Here is a 26,242-nt window from a genome sequence, read left to right as displayed (position 1 = left end):
TTTATTGTGATCACTTTTTAAAATGTTCCTATTTCTTTCAGCTGATAAAAAAAAGTTTTCTAAAGTGCGATGGAGATCACTGTAAATGTTGCAGTAAAAGATTATTTGACAATGTGGCTGTATTGAAAGCTGCTTTTGGAGACACCCCAATAATGATTGAATATGATGACTTCATAAAGAACTTGGGTCACTTTAAAAAAAAAAAAAAGTCATCCCACTATCTTACTTACTTAGTTGCGCATTAAGTCTCAATTCTGAACTGCATGCAGTCACTTTAATAGAAGGTTGTGTGCAAGGGGCATGAACAGCTCACTGTCAGCTAGACTACCATGTAGAAGACACACAGCTCAGAGTGACTATAGTAGAAGGAACAAAATGTTCAAAGGCCAGTAATACAACACATAATACAAGACAATAAAATACAAGCAGAAAACTTGCAAATTGGAGAGGAAATTGCATCTCACTACATTAGAGGATCGTCATTTAGACTGGAAAAAATTCTACTCTATTCTGTTGTTCTACAAAAAAGCCCTACGTAAAGCAGGAATATCTTACTATTTATTATTCAAGAAACTCTATTAGTAGCACATCTCCTAATCCGAGGTTTGGTGGTTCAATCCCTGCATGTCAAAGTGTCCTCGAGGAAGATACTGAATGCAGAAAGAGTTCATAAATTAATTTAATTTGAATCATAACATTTGTAAGAAATGGATGGTAATTAAATGTAAGAAGCAAAATCTCAGGACTTGATTGTAGAATTTATTACAGTGACAGTAATACATTTCTGTCTGTTCTACAGTGGGGGGAAGTATCAAAAGGAAAACTGGTATAAAAACACCATATTAATATAAAAGCATAGAAATGTCAACATGTGATATAAAAAATTTAAAAAAATGAAACCTGCCCAAAGAGTTTTTGGAATTCACAACACAGTATAAATGAAGTACAGAACAAAATGGCTAAAGATTAAAGGGCAATTAGCTAAACTGATGTAATCAATATCTTTTTGTTTTCACTGAGTCTGTTGTTAATTTTAATCTTGTGAATTGTTTTACGAAGCTATCTAAAAACATTTTTTAACCGAAGTACGTGCACACAGAAAACAATAAAATGACTCACATTTCCTTTAAGAAAATGAAAAATATCAGAAGTAATTTTATTAATATCCAGATATTATTTTGCCTATAAGCCTGATGTCACCGTCCTGCAAAATCCTCAGCATTCTTAAGTAGTTGGTGCTGTCTATAGAGACAGGCATACAGGACGTGTAAAGGATGCTTTCAAAGGAAAAGAACATGGTTGTTTAAAAACAATGAAAAGGTATAAGGTATTTTTAGGTATAAGATTAGTTAGGTAAAATAATACATCACAGGAAATGGAAACAAACATGTAATCCTTTTAATACAGTCTACACAGATGAAGGTGATCGATGTGATATTTGAACCGTTTAGCGATGTACTGACTTTTCCCATGTGACTGTTTTTTAATCATAATAAAATTTATTTATAGAGTATAAATTTTACGCCTCATTTGTTTGCGTATACAACCTTGATCTAAAAAATTAGAATCCATTGCAAAAATCCACAATGAATTATAAAAAATGAACGAGGCTGAAAGTAAGCAGTATAAAAAAAGAGAAGAAAGAAAAATCAAATAAATAATCTTGTCCCTCACATATGGAAAGTATAGCAGTCTGCAAACAGGAGGCTTAATCAGTGATCCACAAGATTCTGTCAGTATTTACAGACACATGTTCATTCACATTCTGGTCTCTTCTGGTGGTCCATTCATGTAGTGCTGAAGTGCCTGGTGTAAAGGCAGCCACTTCTTTATTGAAGCTTTGATAGCTATAATCCATCTGTAAAGAAAAACAGAAACGTCAACATGACAGCATCTTTCAACTGTTGTTTTTAAAAATATATATATTTAAAAAAGCTTATGTACGAGATAGTTTGATAAATCCTGCAATTGTCGTCTAATTTAAGCAGCACACTGGGATAGAGAGTGGAGAGTCGGAGGGCAGAAGCAGCAGCAGCAGCACACTGAGAAGCAGACACAACAAAAACACAATAGAAAGATGTCTTTGTGTACAAATAGAGTAACAGAATGTCACCACAGTCCCTGGCGTTGTTGGGTCAAATAGAAGACGCTGTTACAAGTCAGTCACTTTTGATACCTAAACCGCACTCATACAAAGCTCTCTTATACTGACACAGGTGTACTAAGTGCAAGATCACAGGGGTTGCTGTTCCTAGTACTAAGAAGACATGCTGGTCAGCCAACAAGCTCACGTACTAAGCCTGTGAATAAAACAAGAGTCAGTTCCTCACCGTTTATTTTCATTTGCGTTTTCAGCACACAGGTAGAAAGTTCTGAACTCATCAGATGGAGGTTTCAGCTCAATGATTGAATTCTTGGCTCCATAAGACTGCTCTCGCACCATGTAACCCTGAAGGTAGATGCCACCTGAAGAAATGATGATAAGATGAATATATGTTCCATTTTTTTCACAAATGTAGTCACAATGGAAGGTCACCAGACCAGATCATTCATTCGCAGCAGCAGGTCATGTATTTGCTTTCCTTTTTCAATCAAAAGAGCAAAACCACCTTTCAGCATTTATTATAAAAATAATTTCATTTAACTGGTAAGTGGTTATGCAGACACTTGAAGTGAGATTTTAAGGGACAAAACACTGTGAGACATAACCAATAGGTTTGAGTGATTGGCTTACTTGTCCTTACCTAAAAAATAAAAATGGGAATAAACATTAGTGACATTTTACATTGTATTTATGTCATTACATTCATGCTGGTAAGGCATAAAACTAATATGAAACAGAAAGTAAAAAAGCTCCACGGTGGCTGTTACAATAATTTATATAAGACCAAGGTGAAAAAGTATGTTTCTGTACTACAGTTTCTGGCCAATTAGAGAAGAGTGTATACAATAAATTGTTTCTCACCATTGCACACAGACCTGTTTTAGAACATCTGTATCATGTTGAACATGGGTCTAACAAACCCACAGAGATCCATTATTTAATATACAGAATTCCTTTGAGCCTTTATTCGATCCTTATTTTGATTCACCAGTTCATGAAATAGGCTGTCACCAACTTGCCGCTTGCTGTGGATGCACATATATATATATATGAGCTGAAAATCAGCCTTGTTGACTGTTGCCAGCTTATCAGAAACAGCCAATGCTGATGATAGCGCTGATGTTTTTTGTTGTGTCACATTAACGTTTCCCCGTCAAGTGTGTTGTTGAGATAAAGAGCATGAACAAAGTTTATGAGAACAGTATTTTTTAGAGTGAATATTTATTTGTTTCCCCAACATAAAAGAGGAATAAAATAGGACAAGAATAACATGACCAAAGAGTTAAAAATTTTCACAGACAGATTTTAAAACACTCCTGTGGCAGTTTATTTACTCCTATAGAAATGTATAGGTTATAAAGTCATGATAACTGACACAAATAAACCTATTAATGAAAATGAGCGTATAGTTTGCTTTTCTAATGAATATACCAAGTTTTGCTATGAGATTGGCTTTGAATTTAAAAACTGGGGCAGTAGAAGTGTCTCTAAAAAACTCGATTGAATTCCTAATACACAGAGGAGCAGATAAGTAATAATAACACCACTCTAAATGTACAGACGAGTACTAGGGCCACATTAAGAAAAAAGAATATTATTGATCATTTTAAGACTAAAGTTACACTTTTGACAAAAGTAATTCTATTTTGAGAAAAGAAGTTGAATTTCTATTTCTATTCCTATAACTATTACCTTTAGTGTACAGAGACGAAAATATTTGCTATTGCATAAAGCTCAGTAAGCTGTTAATTCACCTGTAGTACACTCCCGATCAAAAGTTTAAAATCATATTTTGCAGGGTCTCTCGCAGCGCACCATCACGGCTGAGGTGGGATGCAGTAAGACAGTCATTTGGAATTTCTTAAATGATCCTGAGGGTTATGGAACAAAAAAGTCAAGTGGAACACCGAAAAATATTTCACCAGCAATGAGCCGGAGGATGCAGTTGGCTGTCCGTCAAGACACTGGATGATCCTCGACCGAAATTAAGGCCGTTACTGGTGCCGACGGCAGCCTGATAACCATCAGACGGCATCTGATACTGAAGGGCTTCAAAAATAAAAAACATCTTCAAAGGCCTCGTCTCCTTGAACGCCACAGAACTGACTGTTTGGATTTTGCAAAAGAGCACCAAACATGGGATGTTTCCAACGTTAATGCCGTTGAGAATACCATCACATTTTTGGACCATCCTGCATGTTCCCTTGATCTTAATCCAACTGAGAACCTTTGGGGATGGATGGCAAGAGAAGTTTACAAAAATGGACAACAGTTTCAGACAGTAGATGCCAATGCTTTGTGCAGCCGTCTTCACCACTTGGAGAAATGTTCCCACTCACCTCATGGAAACGCTTGCTTCAAGCATTCCGCAACAAATTTTTGCAGTGATCAACAATAACGGAGCTACTCATTACTGAGTTCATGTCTGGATCTTTGATTTCTGTTTTTTTGGGGGGGGGTTATGGGTTTTTTGAAGGTGTGGTCCTGATCTTTTGATGTAAAACAGCCAGTTTCAGTTTAAGCATTGTTTTCAATAAATTGAATGCTCAGAAAAATGTTTTGTCTCACTCCCATTTCTTCTTGTTGCATGTTGAAGCTTTACTTGGAACCTTGTTAAGATCCAACCAAGGAAAATATGATGTTTTTTGCCATTTTTCAAGTGGTCTGAAACTTTTGATCAACACTGTATAAGTAAGACTAGCTTAAACTCTGGAATCTTGACTTTGAAAATGATATAGTTGATAGTACACCCTTAATTTTTACTGATTGTTAACATCTTATTGCAAACTTCAGTTTTGTTGTTGAGAGCCCAGCACTGGTACTTTCTGGCATTTTCTGCTTGTGACATTTATATGACATCAAATAGTTTTTATAATTACAGTCAATTTTTTTGCAGCCTTTTTTCATCAACATTAAACATTTTAACAGAACTGTCCAAGGCTGTGGGAAGCAGGGGTGCTGAGGGTGCTGCAGCCAACCCCTGTCACCAAAGACAGACATCACAGTACCACCTGCCAAATGCTAAAAAAAAATAAATAAATCAATAAAACACCAGTTCTGTCATTATTTTTCTCAGAAATATTTTTCCCTTCCTATAATTCTGGAACTGCCACTGCTATGTTCCATGTCAGTGTTTAAAACATGATGTAGAGCTGTACCTTGTGCGTGAGTTGCACGGATGCCACTGTACAAGTAGAGGCACCCATCCTTCAGAATGCAGTAGTGCTGTACCCAGGAATCCTTGCTTTTATCCATTTTATGAAGCAATCCAAGACAGTCTGGATTTTTTACAGCCAGCGGGGGCAGATTAGAGTTGTGTTTAGTGACATCCACCCAAACATGGTTCTAAAACATAAGAGTTATTTGAGATCAGTTTAAGCTTAAACTGGTAGTAAGCCACCACAATCAACAACATGACCTATTTACTCCAATCTGAGGTAAATGTTATATGCAATTAAATGAACATTTTCTGTAACAAGCCCTCTTTGATTTATGAAAATATAGAACTTACTTGTGTAATGGTATGGGTAGATTTCTCCATTGCTTCCAGCCATCTGGAATCCAACAAGACAAATAAGATTTTAAACATGGTTTTTATTTCAATTTCTCTCTTTCGCTTTTTGAAGAAATAAAGAATATAGACTGCAGTTTAAAGAACTGCAATTAGAATTCAGAATACAGAAAAAGAAAATGGTACATAAAAATATTTTAAATATGTTTGGTTTGGAAAGTTATATCTGTCATTCTACCTTTTCATTTCCTGGTTGGAAGTGGCGCAGAAGAAGTAAACTCGAAAACCAGACTGAGGATGACACTTAAACACAAATGGTTTTCCAAGTGAAGTGTCTGGTCCCACCTCAGCCCCTTCCATCTTTATTGCTGAAAGTGCCTGCCTTTTGCCTTCATCCTGTAATGACCATGAAGTAGCGCCAAAAGTACACAAAAATTTCTTTGTGGACTGTTTGATTTTGATGACCTGTATCATGCTTACCCGTTTGTGTCTGTAGTAGTAAAGGCAGCAGTCATGCGTCAGTACAAACCACCTCTTTCTCCATCCTTTAATCAGACCAGACTGAGTACGCTTATGAAGGTAACCACGACAGGCTGGTCTCGGTGCGTTAGGACCACGAGCAATGTCTGAACCAACAGTCAATGTCAGAACATCTGGACCTATAATATCAACAATATCACAGTTACCATCTAATTTACCCTTCTGGCCTCCATATTGGTTCTTTATGAATCCATTCCACAAATGTGCTTTATTGTTTATAGCACAACACACCTTGTCTGGCTAAATCAGCAGCTTCAGAATGAGGAATGCTGGTGACATCAATACCATTGACAGCTAGGACATAGTCTCCTACCATCAACCCAGCTTCCTCTGCAGCTCCATCTGAAACAGAAATAAATAAATGTTAAACTAACAAGGAAACAACACGATGTAAGTTATCAAAACAAATGACAAGCAGAAAAGCAAACACAGTCCTTACGGTACATAATTGCACAGAAATTTTTTCAAGTATTACACAACCTTTTTGTGGAGTTAGATTTTTGCTCATCTGCCTTCCCATTCTAAATACATAGGGCTGAGCCCATTTGGTTTGGAAAACCAAGATTTTTTTTTCAGCTATCTCCAAGTCAGGTCCTATTTCAACAGTAACATAAAAACTACAGAAGAACATAGTGGAGGCCTAGTCCCCCTTATACTAGAAGCTTATAAAGGGAAGATTAAAAATAAATTGATAGCTAAACTTTATCAGAACCTGCAATCACAGATCAATCAACCAATTATATTAAAATTAAATGGGAGATGGAGGCTAAAGTCAACATATCAGAGGAAAGTTGGTTAAATATATGTGGAACACAGATGAAAACTACTAGTTCGGGTTACTGAAGGGAAAAATGTTATTAGGTTTTTTATAACCCCCAAAATAAAATACAAACAAACTGGTCAACCGAGAGACGCTGCTGGAGAAACTGTGAGGAAAATATGGCAGATCACTTTCATATATTTTGGAAATGCCCAGTAATCCAACCATACTGCAGTGAAATGGTGAAATGGTCGAATCAATTTACTTGGTGACTGGTCTCAAATTAAATTTGGATTTCTGTACTGTGTATCTGGGCGATATCCCATCAGCAGTCTTCTTAAGGGACAAATATTTGATAAATATCCTGTTGGGAGCGGGTAAAAAAGCTCTTACCAGGAAGTGGCTGGAGAAAGAGCACCCAACAAAGAAAGATTGGATAGGAATAATGGAGGAAATATACAGAATGGAAAAACTTACATCTCTTTTGAATCTCAAAAGGGACCAATTTCATAAAAACTGGAGGAAGTGGGAGAGATTTGTTGAAGGTGGAAATGTGGGATGATGGGTGGTGGGTTATATAACCAGAGTTTAGCTAAATATTTTTTAATGCAACCACTGGAAGAAGAAAAGCCAGCTAAGGATGTGGCCACTGCTTTTAGAAGGCATAAAATAGACTGGAAATACCCTTCCGAACATCACCAGGGGTGGACTGTAAAGTGCTACGTAGACTTCAGCAGTAACACAAAACCTGAAGACACCTAAAAAGAGGTGGAGGGGAGCTCCCCCAGACCGGGCAGATATGAGGGTTTCACTGTGCCAAGATGTTGTTGTCAGTGTGTATTATGTTTTTTGTTTTTTTTATGTGGATGAATGTCAAAATTATAAAACTTTCAATAAAAATAAAGTATATAAAAAAACAAGAAGTAAAGTATAAATTTGCAGTTTTTTACTAACTCATGTTTTATACCTAATTCTTGATTCAATTTTATTTATTTAGTGCCAAATCACAACAAGAGTTGCCTTAGGGCACTCTATACTGTGAGGTAAGGACCCTAAAATAATACAGAGAAAACAGAGAAACCCCAACAATCTAATCGCCCTACATGAGCAAGTGCTTTGGTGACAGTGGGAAGATAAAACTCTCTTTTAATAAGGAGAAACCGCCAGCAGAACCAGCCTCAGCAAGGGGCAGCCATCTGCCACGACCATTTGGTGGTGAGGGGAGGAATACAGGACAAAGACAAGTAGTGCAAGAGAGTCAGAGAATAATAATAAATTATGATTAACTGCAGAGTGATGTTTTATATGTGCATTGAAGGACATATCGTGGTCAAAATTGACTCTAAGACTCCTCACAGTGCTACTGGAGGCCAAGGTAATGTCATCAAGAGTAAACATCCAGTTGGATTCAATATTTCTAAGATTTTTAGGGCTAAACTATACACTAGGGTGGCTGTAGCTCAGGTGGCAGAGCAGGTCAGCCACTAACCAGAAGGTCAGTGGTTCGATCCCAGGCTGCCTACTGGCTGCATGCCAAATATCCTTGGGCAAGATATTAACCCCGTGTTACTGGTGGTGGCCAGAGGGCCCGGTGGCGCCAGTGTCCGGCAGCCTTGCCTCTGTCAGTGCGCCCCAGGGCAGCTGTGGCTACAATGTAGCTTGCCGTCACCAGTGTGTGAATGTGTGTGTGAATGGGTGAATGACTGAATGTAGTGTAAAGCGCTTTGGGGTTCTTAGGGGCTGAGTAAAGCGCTATACAAATGCAGGCCATTTACTAACCTATAGCTGAATTAAACATAATCTTAGTGTGTGGTGAGGTCTCTCCATTTACCTGAATGTATTAGATAGATACAGTTCAAACCACTGCAGCGCAGTACCTGTAATTCTTACACCATGCTCTAATTGCAACAATATTGTTGTTGTTGTTATTATTTTTATTATTGTTGTTGTTGTTGTATTGTATGGTATGGCCTGTATTTGTATAGCACTTTTCTAGTCCCTAAGGACCCCAAAGCGCTTTACACAATCAGTCACCCACCCATTCACACACACATTCACACACTGGTGATGGCAAGCTACATTGTAGTCACAGCTGCCCTGGGGCGCACTGACAGAGGCGGTTGTGGTCAATCGTATCGACTACTGAACTGAGGACTAGCAGGATAAGCACAAAGATGAGTCCACTGTCAGAGGCCATAAGAAGATTATTTGTAACCTTCACTAAAGCTGTTTCTGAGCTGTGATGAGCTCTGAAACCTGACTGAAACTCTTCAAATAAGCCATTCCTCTGCAGATGATCAGTTAGCTGTTGGGTACTCTTTCAAGAATTCTTGGGACAAAAGGAAGGTTGGAGATTGCCCTATAATTAGCTAAGACCGCTCAGTCAAGTGACGGCTATTTAAGTAATAGTTTTAACTACTGCCAACTTGAAGGTCTGTGGTATGTAGCTAATTAATAGTGATAGGTTGATCACCAAAGTTGTTTTCTTTGGTTGCCTCCCCAATTGGACCAGTAATGACATGTTTAGCAAGTGGTGTCCAAAAATGATGTGGGCTTTATAAATGATTGGGAAATTTTCTACAGAAAACCCAGTCTTGTTAGGAGAGAAAACATCTATCCCACTTTGGATCGAGCAGCTCATGGATGGGTCTCATTTCTAGAGATCTGGCCAATTTTATAAACCCCTCCCCCAAAACGTGACTATCCAGAGTTGGGACCAGGAAGCAGAGTTGCAATCTTACACACCTCTCATCACTGGCTGTGTAGACTTAGAGACTGTGTCAGCTCCCAAACAGACAAACCAAAGATCAGGTAGCTGCTCTGCACTGTTGCCACATGGCATTGAAGAAGATAACAGTGGATTAATTATATCTTTAAACTTAAACCCTCTGGAACACAAACTTGGAGTAATCAGGACCCTACAACACCGGGCAGAAAATGTTCCCTCTAAGCCAGAAGGGGAAAGGGGGTAAAACACACATGTAAAGAAAGCTCTTAAAACATGTGGTTCTCCTAACTGGGCTTTCGACAAATCAGCAAAGATGCACAGAGCAGAAGGTCAGACACAACTAGGGAGAATCAGGACAAGCAGAACAATATTGTCATCTCTTATGTAGCAGGTTTATCAGAGAAACTCAGGAGAGTCTTCTCCAAGCATGACATCCCAGTGTACTTCAGACCCAGCCTCACACTCAGACAAAAACTGATTCATTCCAAGGACAAAACTCCCGTACACAACCTTAACAATGTAGTGTATGCTGTACAGTGCAGCAAGGAATACTCAGACCTCTACATTGAAGAAACCAAACAGCCACTCCATAAATGCATGGCACAACATAGAAGAGCCACCTTGATGGGACAAGACTCAGCTGTCCATCTGGATCTAAAGGACAAAGATCACTCTTTTGAGGATGCCAATGTTCACATTTTGGACAGAGAAGACAGATGGTTTGAATGAGGAGTGAAAGAAGCCATCTATGTCCACTGTAAACGACCTTCTTTGAACAGAGGCGGTGCCTTACAACACCAACTGTCTGCCATCTATAATCCAGTTTCGAGATCCCTTCCCAGACGCCTAAACGCCCACTCACATCCTGGGCCATCTGACCTCAGGAAATCACATGATAGGTTGGGGCTAGATCTCACAATGGATTCACCTGAAACCCTGATTGTGGCCCACACCTGTTTTCACACCTTGGCTCGTGTGATTAGGTAGAGGATAAACAGCAGGTCCACGAAATGTGTAATTACATTTGCATCCTGGTTACTTTTGCAATGCTTAAATTCCAGAAAATAAAAAAAACACGCAAAATAACAACTACAAAGCAGTTGAGTCAGCACTATGATATAGAAATTTACTTACTTGTGTCAACCTCTGTGACCACAATGGGTTTAGAAAACTGTATTCGAAAGCCCCAGGGATATTCTCCTGTCCCTTTGCTGATCTTAACAGTCCTCTCTCGAACTGGAAGATGTTTGAAGATGATGAAAGAGATGTTTAACAAGAGCAGCAAAATGTACACAGCAGGTAAAAAAGGTATTGAACTCATCACCAATTTTCTAGGTAAATATCCAATGTACACAATCAAACCAAATATGTACATGAATTAATTTATGTGTAATAATGAGAAAATGACACAAAATCGTCATTTTAATAGCACTCTACTTTTTACACAGTCATACTCACTATTTACAATTCACACCCCAACGCATACACACAACGGGCCACGTTTAACACTGACAAGCAGAGATAGGAGCAGGCAGGCCTTCATGCACCCGTGTTTCCTGCACCTTGTCTGGGGCAGAGGTTGGCTGGTGTTCCAGGGTCAAGCCAACTGCATCCCAGGGTTGCTGTTGGCTCTGGGGATCATCCATTCATCCGCACTTCGAAGGGCAGGGTGGATGTGGATGGTTATCTGTCTTTGTGCAGCTTCATGAGGGGTGGGGGGGTTCCTCTCCCTGCTGCTATCCACTGGTTGTTGTTGCCCCACCCACAGGATATGGGCATTTGCTGGCTCTGGGGTGCCTGGCTGGGCGATTTGGTGTGATTGCTGACCTGCTGCCTGGTTGGCTTGGACATTTTTGTTGCATTGGGGCTCCACCGATTGCGCCCAGGTCATTTCCTCGGATTGTGCTGGGATGGCCGGCCTCTGCCAGGGTCAGCTGCCTAGTGCCTCTGGTTCTTTAGCACTCCTGCCTTTTAGCTGTGGGCTTCCCTCTTCCTTAAACCGGCGGGGACACACTTTGGCCTCGGATTTTCAACACTCTTGGGGGACTGGGTGGGGTCTTCCCCTGTCTGTCTCTCGTCCCCAGGGGACGTTGTTGCAGTCTCTCACCCTCATTATCAAGTACGTTTCATGACAAACACCCATGCACAGGCACTCACATTCTTTCTTTCTCTCTCTGTTTCACACAGACACTCACACACACGCAAAATTGTATGTTCCTCTTGGCAAAGCAAATGTGTTTGGCACCACAAAGCATTTAGATCATGAATCTGGTTGCTAAAACTTCCAGACAGGACAGGTTACTAAAAAGAAAGAAATATATTTACTTAGAGGATTGTTAGTTTGTTCAATACTTATTTCACCCGCTGTATGTACACTACCGGTCAAACGTTTTAGAGCACCCCGATTTTTAGAAGATTATGCAGTTTAATGCCTCATTGCACTCTGAAATGAAAGCATATTACAAATAAGCAATGCAAAGCACAGAAATCGTGGAATCAATTTATAGAGCAAAATGTATTCTAAACGTTTGACTCATCAAAGTAGCCACAGATATAACAGCTGAACATGCCCGTGGCATTCTTTCTACAATAGCAATCAAATATTCTTCAAAACGTTTTTCCCATATCTGTTGCAGAAGTTCCCATAAATGTGTGGCACTTGTAGGTTGCTTTGTTTTCGCTCTTCTGTCCAGTTCATCCCAAACTAGCTTGATGGATAGTAAGTCTGGAGACTGTGCTGGTCACTCCATGTTTTCAAGCTTACCATCTTGTTCTTTTTTCCTGAGGTAATCGATTTTCTTGCTATAGGATGAGCTCTTGACCAACTAGGCACATATCAGACGGTACTGCATGGTGCTGCAGAATGCTGTGGTAGCCGTTTCTGTTCAGGGTGCCTCTCACTCTGTATAAGTCACCACCCCCTGATCCAGCAAAACAGCCCCAGGCTATCACACTTCCTCCTCCACGTTTGACAGTTGATGCCACACACTATGGAACCATCCTTTTGCTTACTTGACAGCATCCAAAGATTCCTTGTGATGAACCAAAGATTTCAAATTTTGATTCATCAGTCCATTTTCCAGTCTTCTGTAGTCCAGTGGCAGCGTTTCATGGCCCAGGCAAGCCTCTTTGTTTTATTCTGACGTCTTAGCGAGGGCTTTCTTTCTGCAGCTTGTCCTGTCAAACCTACAGCTTGAAGGTTTTCTTCACAGGTGAAACTGAGAATTGCTTACTACAGTTGCTATTAAGCTGTGCTTGAAGCTGTTGTCCTGTATGCCGCAAGCTGTTAACTCTCAGAAACTTGTTCTCTGATTCAGTTGTGGCTTTGCATCTGCCAGACCTCTTCCTGTCAGAGTTTGCCCCAGTTTATGAGTGCCACTGTACTCACTGACACCTTGACTTTCTTTGCAATTTATCTGTAGGAAGACGTACATTTTTAAGTGTTATGCTGGTGTGGCTCTCTTCCATTGTCCATTTTGTTTTTTGCACTGTTTTTTTTTTTTAGCAACACACTACTTTCTGCAGTACAGTGCTGTTCAACTGATGCTCACGAGGGTACGGTACCACAGTGTGTTCCTACACTGCTGTTATGCAGACAGAGGGGGTTGTAAGTAATCCAGAAAAGTTGGAACACCTGTAGGAATTAGTTGCACTAGCTTTCAAGGCTTGATCAACCTCCATTGCTGCCGAACAGCTGCACTTTTTTCAGTTTTGGGTAACCTTACCTTTTTTTTTTAACCTCTGGCAGTTCACCACGTACCTTTGTACCATTTCAAGCTATTCATTGGAGTAGAACTACTTGAACTGCAATAAATAACTGGAAAAATTGGGGTGTTCTAAAACGTTTGACTGGTAGTGCTAAGTTAAATTCACAGTAATATCTCTGCAGTACTCAAGAGTTTCTCAGTAATTCTCAGTAACAACTAGGATTCAGTACTAAATGACCTGTTACTGTCATTAAATTAAATAAAGTTAACTTTTTTGTAAAAACACAAAAGCTACAGCTTACTTGAGACGGCACGAGTTCTGGTGGTTAGGCTGGTATGAATTCCCCCAGAGCCTACATTATCTCCTTGAAAAATCCATGCTGATGAGTGGAATGTTTCTGTATAAAAGCCCCTGTCTTCATTTTCTTGAAATGCTATGTCCATAGAAGGCGTGTCCTCTGATACTAGCAAAACAAAGAAAGACACAAATCAAACAAACGAACACTAAACAGCACAATTCATTACATATAGATGCATTTCTATATCTGCAGTTGTCAAATCAGCAAAGAAGTGTAAGGAGCTTGGAAAGAAAGCGACTTAAGTTTTGAATACCTGTCCACCTGGTTGTATAAAACTGAAGAAACTTCGCAGATGAGATGTGAAACATCTTCACAAAACTTAAAGAAGTCCAGTCACTTTTTATGGATAATAAACAGATAATACAGCATTCTGCTTGGACCACTTACAGGACTGGCAGATCAAATTTAATCACTAAACTTACTCTTTATGACATTTTTTCCCTGACATTTGTTCAAGCTTTCCATCAAAGTCACCTGATTCCTCTGTGATGTCACTGGTGATTGAGCTTCCTCCAACAGAGCTCCACTGCTTGCTCTCTTTGAAGAGCTTTCGCCTTTTAGCCAAGTGTTCAGAGCCACTTGTTTCCGAATCTTTATGAACCACGGGCTTCAGATGCTCCTTGATCTCTAAAGAAGCTGGGAATGGTCATGAAGAATCACAAATAGGTGAGTTTTACATAACTAATTGGCTGAAACGAATTTAAATGAATATGAATGGAAATAACTTACATTTAGATACAAACTGTTTTTCAGTCCTGTTAGTTTTACTAAGCGTCTCTTTTGCAAGGACCTCTGTGTCTTTAAAATCTTTTGCTGGACCTGATGATATGCTTGCAGGTTGTCTTGAATTTTCTGTGTCGATTTCCAGATAATCTGTCCTCTCATTTATCAGTGGGAGAATAGGGTCGGTATCTTCCATGTTTTCACTAGTTGGTTTAGGTTTAATGTCCTCTGTAACCTCATTTAAGTTTAATGATTCTACATCTAAGTCCTGCAAGAGGGACATGCATGGGTCGTCCACAGCATTTCTAAAATCCCTCTTTAGACAACTATCCAGGGATAATTGTGAGTCCCTCTGCAAGAGACTTGGCTCAAATGCACCATCTGTTATTGTCTGAACTGAGAACTTGCTATATCCGGGTAAAAAAGAGACTGAATCCTTCTGGTTTGCATTTTTAACCTCATTGTTTGCAGGTAGTATTTCTGGGTGACTCTGTAGCATATGTTCCTCTGAGCCACTGCAGGATGGAGGGATGACTTGTATAGAAAAAGCTCTTCGAGTTAGCTCTTCTGTAAGGGGCTCTGGACTGTGATATTCTCCTTCTCCAAATTCTTGGTCAAATCCACTGTCTGCTACTTCACATTGATCAACAGTATATTCACAATCATCAGTGTCTAGACTTTCCATATCCTTATAAATGCTCAAGTTAGTATCATGTTGACTGTTGAAGTCATGTCTTTCACAGTGTTCAGTGTTCATGATGATTTCAGGATTAATCTCAGAACCAGTCACATAGAATGGACTGAGCAATGGCTGTGCTCTGGCATGGCTGTCTAGAATTTCCGGAACTTGTTTTAAACTCCCTTTGGTTTGTGAAAATGTATCATTTTCTAATCCAAATGCAGATAACCTGTCATCGCCCTTTTCAGTCCTTTCTAGCTTCTCTGTCTGGAGGGGAAGTGAGCACATGACCAAAGAGGAAAAAGATTCTCTGTAAGGTAGCTGGAGATCTTCCTGCATCAGTCCTAGACCCTGTGACATCCCAGGAAATGTTTGACGTCTTTTCTTGGGTAATGAACATACTTTGTGTTCGACGGTGGCAATACTATTATTTCTAATCCAGGATTTTCTTTTCTGACTATTGATGAAGTCTTTCATGAAGCTAGACCTGTTGGTAGACATCAAGGGTCTCATGAACACTGGGTCATAATTGTCAGATTGTGATAACTCATCAAAAGAAGGTGGCAGACCCCCTCTTTCTTCTTCTTGTGCACAAAATAGACATTGAAGTTCCTCAGTGGAGGTCAAGTCTCCTCGTTTATCAACAGCTGGACTAGAAGTGTTGATTCTACAAGAAGCTAAGTCTTGTGTCAGACCTTCTAAACTATTGTTTTTAATATCTGCAAACTCTTGGGGTGGGGGGATGTGCCAGAACCCATCACCAGAACTGAGACTTGTATGGAAACTTTGCCTCTTTCCTTGAGGTTTAATATTTAACAGCAGCGGTGGGCTTGATAGATGATCTGCCAGTTTAAAGTCTCCCGATCCTTGTTGTTTGTCATCACTACAGCATTGACTGCAGTCTGGATTGTCCCATATATTTGCAGATCTGGCACATTTTGAATCACAATAAGGCTCAGTTTGTTTACTTGTGGTTCCAGTGTGATCTTTGTCATTATTGTTGTGATTTTTTTCCTCATCAGTGACATTATCCAATGGTTGTTCAGAAGACTCATTGTCTGGCATCCATGTCTCCTCAAATTTGCTCTTAAAAACCTCAGTACTGGACCAGCTTTTATTCATGAAAACAAGTGTGGTCTTGTTGCCAGATGTATTAAGCTGAAGTTTTAAATGTGATCCAGTGCAGTTAATATTCAGGATGTTAGTAACTGGAATTGGTGAGTGGATTTGATTTTCAGATAAGGGTTCTTGTGACTGCTGAAACATAATATTTGGTGATGAATCTCCTGTTACAGAAACTGAGGTTACTATTTTCACTCCGTTCTTCTCGTCCTTTGTTGTTTTGGTATAAATACTCTTTTGGTGTGCAAATGAATTCAAGTGATAATCTTGCTTAAATCTTTTCTCCTTGGGTTCAGGATTGTTGTATTTTTCCTCATCTTCAGATCTTGACAGTACATTTTCCTTTCGAAAAGAGTCTGTTTCTCCCTTTTCAACAATGTCATCTTTGGTGCAGACAGTGCTTTTGTTCTGCTTTTTAAAGATGTATGGTGAGATACTCTCTGAAAGAAAAAGCAAAATAGTGAAATAATTATATTAGAGGATGTTTGACAGTACAAGTATTATAGTGCTTACTCATAGTTTGTTCTGGTTTCTTTCTAATATTGTAGGCCCTTTACTGTAACAATATAAAGCTCAAATGCTGTTGTGAGTTAGTGCTACATAAATAAAACGATATAACACAATTTTCCCAACACTACAAAATTACTTTGGAACTGGTGAATTTCATTCTGGGGTTGCTTGATTGTTGGATACCTCATGCATTGAGGTTTAAGTACTGATCAATACTTTTGCTTGTTTATTTTAGCTTTTTCTCCATAAAGTTAAAAGCCCATTAGGATTCAACATTATACTAGTTATGCCATAAAACCCACTATTATGAAGCTGCTATTAGTCCTCTACCAGTCTCAAGAAGTACTTGCACGTTGTATGCACGTGTGGAGAAAAATGTGAATCAGCTAAGCACAAGATTAACCTCACTGCGTCCTCCCAAGCTCCAACTCACGTTTGTTGCTGCTGGAGCTCTTCCTCCTCTTGCTATTTCTCCTTCTCCCCCTCTTGCTCATTCTGAAATCCACCACAGTCTCACATCCGCTGGGAAACAAAACACTGAACGAAGACAAACAAGTGTTGTATTTTTTATGGGTATATGTACACATTTTGGCTCAATACATTTTCAGATTCCAGACTAAGCAGATCATATGTCAGTTTGCTCTGACTGTTTTAATGAATGTTTTGCTTGGCATTTTTTACACTGACATGAAAGCAATTATTAAAGAAACAGAAAATGTAAATCATTAAGATGCTTAATTCTCAGTATTTATCACCATTTTTTTTTAAAATACAAACACTAGTAATTATTGAAATGTCTAATTACTGTTGAACAAACTGATACAAAAGGAAAAATTATAACCTGGCAATATCCAGTTATGTACAGAAAGTTTATGCACTGGTATATAATCCTGTGCAACTCAGTTAACATGTGCATCAAACAGTTTCCTGCTTAAGAAGCAAAAAACAAACAAACAAAAAAACCTCCTTTTGTCTGAATGAGCACCATCTATAAACAGATAAAACATCAAAGTGTGTTAACAAGTTAGAGCTGACACCTGGTTTTGTTTTGTTTTTTTGTTTTTTGTTTTGTTTTTCTGAGAAAGACAAGAGATGATTTTCAATAAACGACAATAATGTCAGTAAAGTCAGACATGTGACTTATTCAAATGTGAAAATTAGAGCTGTTAGTAGGGGTGCAACGATATTCGTATCGATATTGAACCGTTCGATACAGTGCTTTCGGTTTGGTACGCGTATGTATCGAACAATACAACATTTGTAATTTATTTTATCAACTTTCCTTCTGACGATGCTGTCTGTGTGGAGCACTCAGTGAATCTGCGTTCGACTACTCCGCCTAGGCTGCACTGTCGAGCGTAGATCCACTGAGCGCTCAACACAGTCAGCATAGTCAGAAGGAAGAGCGCAGGGCACCTCCCCCACCCTCATTCAGATCTGGCGTTTGGAACTATTTTGGTTTTCATGTGACGTATGACCCTGAAGGTAAGCGCGTCATGGACTAAAGTAAAACAGTATGTTGGATGTGCCATGCAATGCTCAATTACATGGGTGGGAACTAGTGTGTTAGCGCAGTTAGCTCGTTAACGTGTTGGCCGTCTAGCCCCATGCACGGGGCGATCGGCGGTAGCTCGTTAACGGAGATTTGCCATGTTGTGGTATTAAGGTCATTTCAACGAGATTAACCTGAAAGCACTAGTGGGAATATGACTGCACATTTACGCTGACATCATCCTAGTGCAAAGACAAAAACAACAAGCATGCTACTAACTTTAGCCGAGTCATTTAGACAGCTGTTAGCACATGATTCTCCTTATGCTGCTGAGAATATAACCCAGAAGAAGCGGATAGTATAGCTTTTATTTTGGAAAGAGACATTTCTCTGTAATAAACTCTCTTTTTCCAAAGATGCATGATTCCTCAATCAGATACAGGGCTTGCAATATCGCTAGCCTGACGTCCTGGGGCTAGCGATTTTTTCAGTCGGGCTACCAAAATCTATCTCTTCCCTGCCCGTCGGGCTATTGTAAGAAGGAAAAATATATCTCAATGCTTTTGCATTCTTTCAGAAATGTAGCTGGGTAATTATGTCATTGGCATCGGTGAGCCACTGTCAATATGTGACATATTGAAGTCGCGTTTGAATTTGCGCTTGTTTTTTTGCTTTCACTTTGCAATCGTGCGAACTGTGTATAGAGAGCGACAGCACTGATCTGTGAGTGATGATAATTTGTGCACCAATTCCTCTGACATCGTCTTATTAATCGTTAGCTTACTATGCAAACATGACAAGTGAAATCTCCCGCAGCTTAAACATGTGAGAGGTTGATCGCGCAGAGAATCGCTGAGCTTATGTGAGTCCGTGTGTAAAAGCAGCAGGATTTATATTTGACTACGATGACCTGGATGACTGAGAACCTTCACAGACAGATATATATTTTAGTTCTGCTGAGCCAAATAAGACAGGTCAGGGTGAAGAAGTGACAGCCAAAGAAAAGCTTACCACAAAACGGAGAAGTTATGACAAATCAGACTATAAGGCAAAAAGAAAGTGCAGCTTTATGGTTTCATGGACAAAATAATTTCTGTGGCTGCAATATGACGAGCTAAATAACCAGGGCTGCACATAAGTGGTCCGCAGGTGCGCATTCGCTGTCAAAATAAAAAACACGCACAAGGGTTAGGGTTAAATTTAAAAACTGTACTTTTGAGTTAAAATATATATTTATAATTTTAATAAATGACAAATTAAAAAGGCATGAACATTTTTTTTGTATCGAAAAAATATCGAACCGTGACACCAAAGTATCGAACCGAACCGAACCGTGAATTTTGTGTATCGTTGCACCCCTAGCTGTTAGGTTACTATGTTTAATGTTAGAAAGCTTTGCTCTATAGGGATCATGTTGACCAAGTAAACTTATTTTAAAAATAGAAAAACATCTGACTTACCTATTGATGTGATATCCTGATGACTGCTATCAAACCTTTATGTAGCAGACATGAAAAGATAGACAGACTGCCGGCGAACAGCTGCTTCTTTTCCACTGTCTACATTGCCTGTGTCTCTCAGACTGTTCCAGTTCTTATTGTTTCTATTCTTGATACTAAGCAGCTTATTACGCTTAACCTTGTCAGCCACTGATGATGCAGTACTAAGCCTGCTTATTCAGCTATACTTTTTCACTGGTCAATTGAAAGCAGAAAGCACATGATGCACATTTTTTCCTACATGTTTAAAAAGCATTCACCCCTATCTCTCTATGTCCTTTTTTCACAATACCAACTGTGAATAACTACCTCCCTTTTGCTCAACGATTCCTGCAATTATTTACTTTTTTTAAATGTTTATATTACACTTTGCAGAGCCAAAGCAAAGTGTTGAGTTTCACTAAAAAGACTATTGCCTTTTTGATGAAGGTGCTAAAGTATGGATGCCTCTAAAGAGAAATAGGATCATAACAGAACAGTTATATTAGCAGGACATTAGTTGTAATTAAAAGAATTTTAAATTCAATTCTGAATTTCAACAAAGGTCAACAAGAATGGTGACAATAGACCTTAGTTGCTGCATTCTAAACAAACTGAAGATAAGCTACAGATTTTAGATCAGTTGGAGAGAAATTCAATTCAATTCAATTCAATTTTATTTATATAGCGTCAAATCACAACAAAAGTCGCCTCAAGGCGCTTCATAGGTACAGAGAAAAACCCAACAATCATATGACCCCCTATGAGCAAGCACTTTGGCGACAGTGGGAAGGAAAAACTCCCTTTTAACAGGAAGAAACCAGGCTCAGGAAGGGGCGGGGCCATCTGCTGTGACCGGTTGGGGTGAGAGAAGGAAGACAGGATAAAAGACATGCTGAGGAAGAGAGACAGAGGTTAATAACAGATATGATTCAATGCAGGATGAGAAAGGAACCAGGTCAGAGCAGTTTCCACTTCGGGTAAGGAGACCAGACAATACAAGCATGCAACCTTTGCTTTTTACTTTATAAAACATTCCAAAAGGTAAATCTGGCTTCCTTACACAGACATGGAATTAATGGGGTTAGGTTAATTGGTTATTCTAAGTGTCCAAAGGTGTGAATGTGAGTGTGAATAATTGGCATACAAAAGGAGTCACTATGTTTGTTTCCTACTGTTACCAGTTTGCTCAAGTTGGCAAAAAACAAAGGAGAGTCCACACACACACTTTTTCCAGTTTATTTAATTGAACAGGCAATAAATTGTTAAAGTGTTAGGTATCAGTAGTGCATGGACGAGGGTAAGTACATGCAAGGTGTTGAATAAGGATGCAAGAACCAAAAGATAGCCTAACAAACCAGCACAATGGTGGAGCGGTAGATGGCGCCCAGAGAGAGCGAATAAACCAAAAGCAGGCTTTTTGCCCTTGGCCACTTCTGATGACCCACACAAGCTGTCAGGTTTATATTGTTGATTGTCATTATGCTTAGAAATATTTACTCATATATATATATATATATATATATATATATATATATATATATATATATATATATATATATATATATATATATATATATATTAGGGGTGCAACGATATTCGTATCGATATTGAACCGTTCGATACAGTGCTTTTGGTTCGGTACGCATATGTATCGAACAATACATCAGATCATCAGAAACTTTATTGTCATTGTCATGAGAACAACTAAATTAAGAATAGTCCCCGATCATTGCATCGGGGACCATTCTTACAAAATTTTTAATTTATTTTATCAACTTTCCTTCTGACGATGCTGTCTGTGTTGAGCGCTCAGTGAATCTGCGTTCGACTACTCCGCCTAGGCTCGACAGTGCAGCCTAGGCGGAGTAGTCAAACGCAGATTCACTGAGCGCTCAACACAGACAGCATCATCAGAAGGAAGAGCGCAGGGCAAGCTAGCGAGACAGAAGTTAAGCTCTCCTTACAACATGGACCTCCCGCACCCTCATTCAGATCTGGCGTTTGGAATTATTTTGGTTTTCATGTGACGTATGACCCTGAAGGTAAGCGAGTCATGCACTAAAGTAAAACAGTATGTTGGATGTGCCATGCAATGCTCAATTACATGGGTGGGAGCTAGTGTGTTAGCGCAGTTAGCTCGTTAACGTGTTGGCCGTCTAGCCCCATGCACGGGGCGATCGGCGGTAGCTCGTTAACGGAGATTTGCCGTGTTGTGGCGTTAAGGTAATTTCAACGAGATTAACCTGAAAGCACTAGTGGGAACACAACGAATATGACTGCACATTTACACCGACATCATCCTAGTGCAAAGACAAGTGGAAGCAGAAAAAAAACAAGCAAGCATGCTACTAACTTTAGCCGAGTCATTTAGACAGCTGTTAGCACATGATTCTCCTTATATGTTTAATATGCTGCTGAGAATATAGCCCTGAAGAAGCGGATAGTATAGCTTTTATTTTGGAAAGAGACATTTCTCTGTAATAAACTCTCTTTTTCCAAAGATGAGTGATTCCTCAATCAGATACAGGGCTCGCAATATCGCTAGCCCGACGTCCCGGGGCTAGCGATCTTTTCAGTCGGGCTACCAAAATCTATCTCTGCCCTGCCCGTCGGGCTATTGTAGGAAGGAAAAATATATCTCAATGCTTTTGCATTCTTTCAGAAATGTAGCTGGGTAATTATGTCATTGGCATCGGTGAGCCACTGTCAATATGTGACATATTGAAATCGCGTTTGAATTTGCGCTTGTTTTTTTGCTTTCACTTTGCAATGACAGCACTGATCTGTGAGTGATGATAATTTGTGCACCAATTCCTCTGACATAGTCTTATTAATTGTTAGCTTACTATGCAAACATGACAAGTGAAATCTCCCGCAGCAAGCTTAAACATGTGAGAGGTTGATCGCGCAGAGAATCGCTGAGCTTATGTGAGTGCGTGTGTAAAAGCAGCAGGATTTATATTTGACTACGATGACCTTCACAGACAGATATATATTTTAGTTCTGCTGAGCCAAATAAGACAGGTCAGGGTGAAGAAGTGACAGCCAAAGAAAAGCTTACCACAAAACTGAGAAGTTATGACAAATCAGACTATAAGGCAAAAAGAAAGTGCAGCTTTATGGTTTCATGGACAAAAGAATTTCTGTGGCTGCGATATGACGAGCTAAATAACCAGGGCTGCACATAAGTGGTCCGCAGGTGCGCATTCGCTGTCAAAATAAAAAACACGCACAAGGGTTAGGGTTAAATTTAAAAACTGTACTTTTGAGTTAAAATATATATTTATAATTTTAATAAATGACAAATTAAAAAGGCATGAACATTTTTTTTGTATCGAAAAAATATCGAACCGTGACACCAAAGTATCGAACCGAACCGTGAATTTTGTGTATCGTTGCACCCCTAATATATATATATATATATATATGGTGTCCAGGTTGAGGGGCTATTAAATAGCCCCTCGGCAGTCCGATTGAAGTTGACTGCCTCACTACAAATCTATCTGACTTTCCATGTTTCACAGCTTAAGCCAGTGGTCTCAAGTCCCGCCATTACCTCTGGCCTCTGCCATTTCACATATTCCTGAATATTTATTTCAGCATGATCTCCTTTTAACTCAGTCCATAGAAACTTTTTCTCGTCATGACTCTGTCCTTGTCAATCACAATATACTCAATATAACTTCTTTTTAAATCATGCATGTTAAAGTCAGTTAACACTGATGGTTAGCGTGATGGATGCCAGCAAGCCTCCCCTGATACTGTTCCTTGAACCCACTGCTCCACCCTTCCCTTGCAGCTACAAGCCACACTGCAGGATGACTAAGGATGACTTTGCTTAGTCATCCAGACCAAACACTGAAGGCTTTTCTCCCCCACACAAGATCTGGGCTGTGTGCCATGTGTGCATTCTCCTTTGGTACAAAAAAATCCCAGCAAAGAAGAACACACACACACACCCTAAATCACAGTAAAATGTCAGGAGATCAAAACTCCAGTATAACATTTTATTACAAAGGTAAAATGTCTTGATGCATGCTGAATCATCCAGGTAAGTGAATCCCAAAAGGTTGATACTGTTCATCTGGACGTAGCATTTTCAGTGGTAAAAACGTTTTGTCACTCATCCAAGTGACTTATTCTGTCTCAGCTGACTGCAGGTTTCCCCAATCTTATAAACAGTATATTTGCATAATGACTGAAACCAGCCCATGGAATGAACAATGGGCTGTGAGGTCAGTTCCAGGGACCCAGGGTCCATGAGCAGTGTGGACTCATATTATATTACATGTGTTTTTGCTGCACTGTGCTGCTGTTCATGTGTTCCCATGTTTGTAAGGCTGACAGGCTGGGTGACAGGCACCTTCAGGCCTGGTGGGTGTGGCCCTGCCAGGTGGCTGGCCAAACCTGAAGTTCATGCCACGCACCTGCAGCTGCTCAGCCTCGTTGGGGGAGAAACTCGTTGTGTGAAACTCCATGTGAGTTTTCCTAGTGAGCCAAGTTTAGTGAGTGTATGCCTGCTGTAGTTGAGTGTCCTGACAGCTGCCTATGTTATCCCCTCACCCCCCAGGAGGCAGCGAGCACGGGGTGTGCAACACAGAAGTGGAGAACATGAAGCATCCACTTCGGGAGCAGAACACACAACACGGGAGTGCATGGGGATTTATTGTGTAATATTTACAGCACTGTAAATAAACGCACTGCTTTCATCACAAGAGTTCTGCATTTGGGTCCTTCTTCCCCACACCCCCACGGCCTGCCACCGCAGACTATGACACAGCCAATGATCAATGACCACTGATCAATGGCCATGAGTACTGTTCACAGAAAATTGGGGAATGGCTGCAATCACAGCATTGTAAGATGGTGAAAGATGAACGCCTCCTCAATTCAGAGATGGTCTTTCCCTTTTCACATAAATGGCCTCCTTGACTCCGCGCTCAAACCAGCGTTCCTCCCTGTCCAGGATGTGTACATCCTCAACATTGAAAGAGTGTCCAATGGCCTGTAGGTGTAAATAGACTGTGGAGTCCTGGCCGGACAAGTTAGCTCTTCTGTGTTGTGCCATCCACTTCTTCAGAGGTTGTTTGGTGTCCCTGGTGCATATATCATGGCAATCATCCTGGCACTGGAGGTGTGGTCCTAAACTTTGATCAGCTGTAAAACAGCCTGTTTTCAATAAATTGCAAGCTCAATAAAATGTTTTGTCTCACTCCCATTTCTTCTTGTTGCATGCTGAAGCTCTACTTGGAACCTTGTTAAGACCCAACCATGAAACTTCAAGTTTTGCATCACTGCTAGGTCCATGGGATTCTTGAAAGAAAAGCTTAAAGCGAGGCAGGGTTGCTGGAGCTGCATTGGGCTTGATTTGGGCACCTGGAGGTGTAGCAAGTACAGCATGGTGCTCAGTTCTATCAAGTGAAACAAGATAAGCACTGCTTCCAGGAGGAGCTGAAGCTTCCTGAAAGGAGACATCAATCACAGTCACAGTAGGGTCAATAAAGACATCTAACTCGATTAGTCTTTCCAGCAACACCTGCTTACTATGTTTTTTGTTTGTTTTTTTACACCATATTTTGGTATTTAAAGTTTGTAGTGATCACAAATACTTGGTCCCAACCTATCAGAAGATTGTGTTGTCTATATAATGCCTTCTTTATTTTATCTATTGACAAAAAAAACAAAACAAAATCACACGCAAACACAGAAAGGCACGTGATTAAACATGTTAATCGTCAAAATTATTTATTAATCAAATTGATATGTGTATTTTTTCCACACAAACAAAAAGAAGTTCAAAGCAACACAGAAGTACCCTGATATTTCATTGAACTCTCACATGATATTAAACAGAAGCTGAACACCCAGCTCTGTAGAGTGGCCAATCATACTGAAGCAGTGCACTTCATATTTTTGGCCACCAGATGTCACCAAAGAGGATTTTCTTAAAAAGCTTCAAGCAATGAACCCTTTTTTTTCTCTCGATACAATGCTTCAGAAAACTTCATTTGGCTATCACTAGTTTCTAGCAGTTGTCGCTAGAAACTATATTGTCGCATGTATACAGGGTACCCACAGTTACCTGTCCAGCCTTTCACTACAAACACTCTATTCACATACAGAAAGTGCGAAACAAAAGAGAGTAAGACGCAGCCACAGCTGGTCAAGCTGCCCTTTTGTAATGATCCCTGGGGTGTGATTGACCTACGTGATCAGCCAATAGATGCCTACTAATTAAATTTGAATTTGAGTGGGAGTACTCTAGCAAGCCATTCAATTCAATTCAATTTTATTTATATAATGGCAAATCACAACAACTGTTGGGGTTGAGGGAAGGAAGACAGGACAAAGACACACTGTGGAAGAGAGCCAGAGATAATAACTACCAACTAACAGTTAAATGTAGAGAGGTGCCTAAACACATGAGTGAAAGCAGGATTTTGAATTCAATTCTGGATTTAACACAGAGCCAATGAAGGGAAGCCAATATAAGGAAATATGCTTTCTCTTTCTAGTCCATGTCAGT

The 26,242-nt window shown here is 39.8% G+C and overlaps 1 protein-coding gene and 1 long non-coding RNA gene across 4 annotated transcripts; one reads left to right on the top strand and one right to left on the bottom strand.

Annotated features, from left to right (window-relative positions):
* Positions 1-746: 746 nt before the first annotated feature.
* Positions 747-19,808, bottom strand: pdzph1 (PDZ and pleckstrin homology domains 1). The gene is made up of 13 exons (XM_082542322.1): positions 19,696-19,808; positions 17,177-17,280; positions 14,439-16,673; positions 14,184-14,345; positions 13,653-13,814; positions 10,778-10,879; positions 6,387-6,497; positions 6,096-6,274; positions 5,854-6,011; positions 5,616-5,658; positions 5,263-5,449; positions 2,331-2,466; positions 747-1,858 (listed from the first exon to the last, which is right to left on the bottom strand). The coding sequence occupies exons 2-13, from the start codon at positions 17,235-17,237 to the stop codon at positions 1,759-1,761; spliced, it is 3,636 nt and encodes a 1,211-aa protein (XP_082398448.1). The 5' UTR covers positions 17,238-17,280; positions 19,696-19,808; the 3' UTR covers positions 747-1,758.
* LOC309711836 lies at positions 18,121-24,431 on the top strand. 3 transcript variants are annotated; one of them, XR_014278113.1, is made up of 3 exons: positions 21,240-21,758; positions 24,056-24,194; positions 24,287-24,431. It is a non-coding gene; the product is annotated as an uncharacterized lncRNA (long non-coding RNA). The 3 variants fall into 3 exon arrangements; XR_014278111.1 differs by lacking the exons at positions 21,240-21,758; positions 24,056-24,194 and adding an exon at positions 18,121-18,228; XR_014278112.1 differs by lacking the exon at positions 24,056-24,194.
* The last annotated feature ends 1,811 nt before the right edge of the window (positions 24,432-26,242 follow it).

The sequence above is a fragment of the Aulonocara stuartgranti genome (assembly GCF_965226115.1).
Source record: "Aulonocara stuartgranti genome assembly, chromosome: 7".
In the NCBI taxonomy this organism is placed as follows: Eukaryota; Metazoa; Chordata; class Actinopteri; order Cichliformes; family Cichlidae; genus Aulonocara; species Aulonocara stuartgranti.
The sequence above is the reverse complement of the archived record's forward strand: the minus strand, read 5'-3'. Positions and strand labels throughout refer to the sequence as shown.